Source organism: Penaeus chinensis, chromosome 22 (assembly GCF_019202785.1).
Source record: "Penaeus chinensis breed Huanghai No. 1 chromosome 22, ASM1920278v2, whole genome shotgun sequence".
NCBI lineage: Eukaryota > Metazoa > Arthropoda > Malacostraca > Decapoda > Penaeidae > Penaeus > Penaeus chinensis.
In genome coordinates, this window is record NC_061840.1 from 16,060,879 (window position 1) to 16,067,217 (window position 6,339).

The 6,339-nt window shown below is 49.0% G+C and overlaps 1 protein-coding gene across 1 annotated transcript in view; it reads left to right on the forward strand.

The window, feature by feature from the left end:
- Nucleotides 1-2,487: 2,487 nt before the first annotated feature.
- Nucleotides 2,488-6,339, forward strand: part of LOC125036955 (glutenin, high molecular weight subunit DX5-like) — a 44,390-nt gene continuing 40,538 nt past the window's right edge. The window contains exons 1-2 of the mRNA XM_047629916.1: nucleotides 2,488-2,585; nucleotides 3,459-4,035. Of these exons, the coding sequence (XP_047485872.1) occupies nucleotides 2,488-2,585; nucleotides 3,459-4,035 (675 nt within the window). The remainder of the gene's footprint in view (nucleotides 2,586-3,458; nucleotides 4,036-6,339) is intronic.

The following is a 6,339-nucleotide window of genomic DNA, read 5'->3' on the forward strand; positions in this document are numbered from 1 at the left end:
TTCACCCTTTTCCTCTATCTCCTTATTCGTCTACCCCCCCCCCACCCCCCGTGTTCATTAACATAGACAAGGAAACCACATCACACATTGCCTGGATTTGACTTAATAAATATCTTGTACTTGAGGAGATATGACACGCCCACTTGCTCTCTCTTTCTCCTTCTCCTTTTTCGCTCTTTCTCTCTCGTTCTCTTTTCTTGTCCTCTTTTCTTTGGACTCTTTTTCGGTCTTTTTCTCTTTCTGTCTCGTCGTTTGTTTTGCTCTTTATATCTCTCTATTTCTTTGTCTTTGTCTTTGTCTTTGTCTTTCTCTCTCTTTCTCTCTATTTCTTTGTCGTTGTCTTTGTCTTTCTCTCTCTTTCTCTCTATTTCTTTGTCTTTGTCTTTCTCTCTCACACTCTCTCTCTCTCTCTCTCTCTCTCTCTCTCTCTCTCTCTCTCTCTCTCTCTCTCTCTCTCTCTCTCTCTCTCTCTCTCTCTCTCTCTCTCTCTCTCTCTTCATATCTCGCCTTTTTCCTCAATCTCTATATTTTATCCCTTTCTCTATTTTTTCGCTCTCTTCTTTTCCCTCCTTTACCCTTTTCCCACGATATATCTTTCGGTTAAAAAAAAAGAAAAGAAGAAAAAAACAAAAAAACTTCAGGTGACATTCCGCGCGAGTTTGGGACATAACATGCTCTTTTTGTCAACTTAATTTTTTTTTTCTCTATCTCTGCCTCTTCTTTTCTTTTCTTATTTTTCTTCTGTCTGTCTGTCTGTCTTTCTGTCTGTCTGTCTGTCTGTCTGTCTGTCTGTCTGTCTGTCTGTCTGTCTGTCTTCTCTCTCTCTCTCTCTCTCTCTCTCTCTCTCTCTCTCTCTCTCTCTCTCTCTCTCTCTCTCTCTCTCTCTCTCTCTCTCTCTCTCTCTCTTATCTCTCTCTCTTTATCTCTCTCTCTCTCTCTCTTTCGGCTGCTTCCTCATTTTCTCCCCCTGCTTCTTATTCTTAATCAGTTTTCTTAATCATTTTCTTTCTTCTCTTTCTCTTCCTCCTCCTTCATTTTCTTCTTCTTCTTCTCCTTTTTTTTCTTATTTTCGTCTTCCTCTTTTTTAACCCCTCACTCCTCCTCATCCCAACCTTCCCTCCACCCTCACTCTCCTATATCCCACCTATCTTCCTCTCCCCTCCCTCCTTCCTCCCTCTCCCCCCCCCCCTCTTCCCCTCCCCCGTCCCCTAATTAATTATTTATGTGGACAAATTAGCGAGTCTAATGGGTGGGCAGAACAGCCGCCGATACAGGTCTGCGTCGCCGTCGAGAGCGAGGGGGCGGGCGATCACTCACAGGAACAGCCATATTACTTGATTGTCTGTCGGATGCGGTGCGGACGGGGCGGGGGTGGGGGAGGGGAGGGGAGGAGGTGGAATGGAGGAGGGGGAGGGGAGGAGAGAGGGTGGAAGGGGGAGGGGGTGGGGAGAGGGTAGTCGGGGCGGGGGTTGGGGTTAGGATGCATTGGGAGGGTAGGGGAGGAAAGGGTGGGGGAGGAGGGAAGGGAGGGAAGGGGTGGGGTGGGGAGAGGGGAAGGAGGGGAGGTGGGGTGGGGTTTACGATGCACTGGGAGAGTGGGGGAGGGATAAAGGGGGAGGGAGGGATATGTTGGGGGGGGGAGGAGAGACGTAGGTGATCTGTTGGAAGGATATTGGAGGGGGGAGGGGGGGGGGGGCGAAGGAGGAGAAAGACGGGGGATGTATATAGCAAGGGCAAAGGAGAAAACAACAACAACAAAAATAGATAAATAAACATAAGAAATAAAGAAATAAAAATGTAAATGTAGAAAGAAAACACATTGACGATCGAGTAATGAAGGTGACGTACATTGGACATTAATTGTGAACTCTGAGTGATGTGAAGGAGGGGAAGAGAGAGAGAGAGAGAGAGAGAGAGAGAGAGAGAGAGAGAGAGAGAGAGAGAGAGAGAGAGAGAGAGAGAGAGAGAGAGAGAGAGAGAGAGAGATACAGACAGACAGACAGATATACACACACACAAATAGAGAAAGATCGAGAAAGAAAAAGAAACATCGAGAAAGAAAGACAACCAAACAGACACACACACACACACACAGAAAACCTTGCAACAACAACAGCAACAGCAACAACAACAACACACGTCCCCCTCCCTCTTCACAGCCATTGGCCATTCCTTGCAGCTTTATGCAATATGGATTTTCCTGTCCAGCTTCAGAGGCCACACATGAATAAGGCGGTATTGTGTGGCCGGCGGTGGGATGGGCGATAGATATAGACATAGATATAGTGAGAGGACGCTAAAGGGAGGGAGGGAGGGAGGGAGGGAGGGAGGGAGGGGAGAGGAGAAGGACCGGGTATGTTGATGTGGGGAGTGGTATGGTGTCCTTGCACGTGGCAGGTATGCTTGTGTGATTGGAATGCAGGTATGTGTGGTAGCGGATTGTGGTAGGAGAGATGTATATGCGATAGGGAGAGACTTATTGATGTTATGGCTATTGATGGCGATAAACTTGTGTCAGACTCAGCATCGGCGAATGTTTTCGTAGAGAACGTAAAAGTTGATAAAGTAGATGATATAGTCTCTGCGTCGGTGTATCAAGACTGTATAAATAATGTACGACGGATAAAAAGAAAGAAAAAAGAAAGATTTGCCTCTTTCTTGTCGCTTACGGGACAAAAAAAAAAAAGAAAGAAAAAAAAGAGGAAGAAGAAGAGAAATACAAACACCCGAGAAAAAGAAAAAAGAAAAAGAAAGAGGGAAAGAAAGAAAGAAGAAGAGAGAGAACGAGCGAACGAACCAATCCAGATCCTAATCACCGACGGCGCCAAATCCCACGACAAGCCATTCGGGCACCCAATCTCCGCTAATCCACCGACCCACAAATCACCTCAAAACACAAGCACTGAACGTCCACAAGACAAGCTGACCCTCCCTCCTCCTCCTCTCTTCCCCCCCTCTCCTCTCCCTCCCCCTCTCTCCCCTCTTTTTTTTTCAATCCTTCCACGACCCAATCCCCTCTTCATCCGAATCTCTGCTCCTCCTCCCTTAATTATCCTCTCGAATTACCTAATCTTCTTAACCTTATGGACACCTAAGAGTCATAACGAGCAGACTCCGGGCTTACGAGAGCTCGCCGGGGAACATACGAGATGGAGGGGGGGGGGGGATGCTGCTCAACGAGGGGGGAGGGGAGAGGGGCGAGGGGACACTGAGAGGGTCATGGGAGGAGAGGAACTGGGGGAGGGGAAAGGGAGAGGGGAAAGGGAGAGGGGATAGGGGCAAGGGACAGAGAGAGGACTCTGAGGAGAGGGGGCAGAGGAAAGGCTTCAGAGAGAGGGCACCGAAAAGAGGGCACTGGGAAGAGGGCATCAAAGAGATGGCACCGGGAGAGGGCATCAAAGAGAGGGCACCGGGAGAGGGCACCGAAAAGAGGGCACTGGGAAGAGGGCACCGAAAAGAGGGCACTGGGAAGAGGGCATCAAAGAGAGGGCACCGGGAGAGGGCATCAAAGAGAGGGCACCGGGAGAGGGCATCAAAGAGAGGGCACCGGGAGAGGGCATCAAAGAGAGGGCACCGGGAGAGGGCATCAAAGAGATGGCACCGGGAGAGGGCATCAAAGAGAGGGCACCGGGAGAGGGCATCAAAGAGAGGGCACCGGGAGAGGGCATCAAAGAGAGGGCACCGGGAGAGGGCATCAAAGAGAGGGCACCGGGAGAGGGCATCAAAGAGAGGGCACCGGGAGAGGGCATCAAAGAGAGGGCACCGGGAGAGGGCATCAAAGAGAGGGCACCGGGAGAGGGCATCAAAGAGAGGGCACCGGGAGAGGGCATCAAAGAGAGGGCACCGGGAGAGGGCATCAAAGAGATGGCACCGGGAGAGGGCATCAAAGAGAGGGCACCGGGAGAGGGCATCAAAGAGAGGGCACCGGGAGAGGGCATCAAAGAGAGGGCACCGGGAGAGGGCATCAAAGAGAGGGCACCGGGAGAGGGCACCGGGCTTGAGTTACGTGGTAGGGGCATCTGGCTAACAGCGATGGTACAGGGAGAAGGAGAGGAGAGGGAAAGTATATGTAGAGAGGAAAAAGAGAAGAGGAGGTAAGAAAAACAGAGGATGAGAGGAAGAGAGAGATAGAGAGAAGAAAAAGTGAGGAGAGGAGAGGGAGAGAAGAAGAAAAAATGAGGAGAGGAGAGGGAGAGAAGAAGATAAAGGAATGAAGAGAACGAAGAAGAGGAAAGAGAAATAAAACAAGTCAAAGTCAAAAAAAAAAAGAAAAAAAAAAGAGAAACCTTGAACAGAACAGACGATAAGGAAGGAGGAGGAGGGGGGGGGGGGGGGTAGGGGAGGGGCTAGCAAGTTAAAAGGAAAGACAAACTAATGAAGCAGTGTCAACAACAACCCTCCCCCCCCTCCCTTACCCCTCTCCCCCTCCTCCCCCCCACAAAAAAAAGCCTTGGTCAGCCATGAGAATAAGATCATGTGATATCAACCAACACCCCCCCCCCCTTCTTCCCTCCCTACACCCTCCCCTCTTCCCTCTCCTCCTCCTCCTCTTTCCTTCACCTTCCCTTCTTCTTCCCCTTCTTCCTCCACCACTTCCCCTTCTTTCTCCTCCTCCTTCTCTTCTTTTACTTCCTGTCCCCTTCTCCTAATCCTCCTAACCCTCCTCCTCCTGTCCTCTCCCTTTCTTCTTATTTTTCTTCTTCTTCTTCTTCTTCTTCTTCTTCCCCCTCCTCCTCCTTCTGTCCCTCCCATTCTTCTTCTTCTTCTTCTTCTTCCTCCTCCTCCTCTCCTCCTCCTCCTCCTCCTGTCCCTCCCCTTCTTCTTCTTCCTTCTCATCCTCCTCCTCCTCCTGTACCTCCCCTTCTTCTTCTTCTTTTTCCTCCTCCTCCCCCTCCTCCGTCCCTCCCCCACTTCCTGTCCCCTCCTCTCCTTCCTCCCCCCCCCCCCTCTTAGTAAAAAAGTGCAGTGCAATATCGGCCGAGAATAAACGTCCTGATGGCAATATAGACACACAGACAGGCGCGCGAACAGACATGGCGATAGAGTTACAATACGGACAAGAAATAAAAAAAATAGGAAAATAAAAGAACACGGGTGAAGTATATAAGAGAGAGAGAGAGAGAGAGAGAGAGAGAGAGAGAGAGAGAGAGAGAGAGAGAGAGAGAGAGAGAGAGAGAGAGAGAGAGAGAGAGAGAGAGAGAGAGAGAGAGAGAGAGAGAGAGAGAGAGAGAGAGAGAGAGAGAGAGATGGATAGATAAATAGAGAGAGAGAGAGAGAGAGAGAGAGAGAGAGAGAGAGAGAGAGAGAGAGAGAGAGAGAGAGAGAGAGAGAGAGAGAGAGAGAGAGGGAGAGAGAGAGAGAGAGAGAGAGAGAGAGAGAGAAAGAGCGAGAGAAAAAGAGATAGAGAGAGACAAAGGGTATTCTAATAATAAGCAAGAGGAAGAAGCTTCTAAGAAGGAGAAATTCTAGCATTTCTACAAATAAACAGACTTAAATACTGGCAATTATTATGCCTTACACACATACGCACATCATGTGGACTCTTAAAGGCATGTGTGACGGTGTGATTTTCTGAATATGCTAATGAGTTCGCGTGTGTGCGTGCGTGCGTGTGAAAGGAGTGTGTTATGTGAATGAGTGTGTGTGAAGGGGTGTGTTTGTTTGTTTGTTTGTGCTTGTGTTTGTGTTTGTGTGTATGTGTGTGTGTGTGTGTATATGTGTATGTGTGTGTATATGTGTGTATGTGTGTGTGTCTGTGTGTGTCAGTGTTTACATATATTCTACACATATTTAAAAAAACATAGTCTCTTATACCCACAATAAAAAATAAAAAAAATCACACACATGTCCCAGTGTGAACATCAACACACTAACAAAGGACAAAGCAAAAAAGAAAAAGAAAAAAAAATTACACTGATGAGTTGAAACGCACATGGGAACAGACAGACAGACAGACAGATGTACCCCCAGCTAGACAGACAGCTGGCAGACACACACACACACCGCGCACACACACACACACACACACACACACACACACACACACACACACACACACATAAACACACACACACACATACACACAGACCCCCCCCCCACCACACACACACATACATACACACACGCACACACGCGCACGCACGCACACGAGGCCAATTATAGCCACGGGGACAGAAAGACGCGATAGACAAGGCTAAGTGCGAGGAGGAGAGTCTATCCAAGAAGACAGCGGTTGTGTCGCCTACGAACGTTAAATCCATTTTGTGAAACCAAATCCTACAGTATCACTCCCTCCTCTTCCTCCTCCTCCCCCTTCCCCTTCTCCCCCTCGTCCTCCCC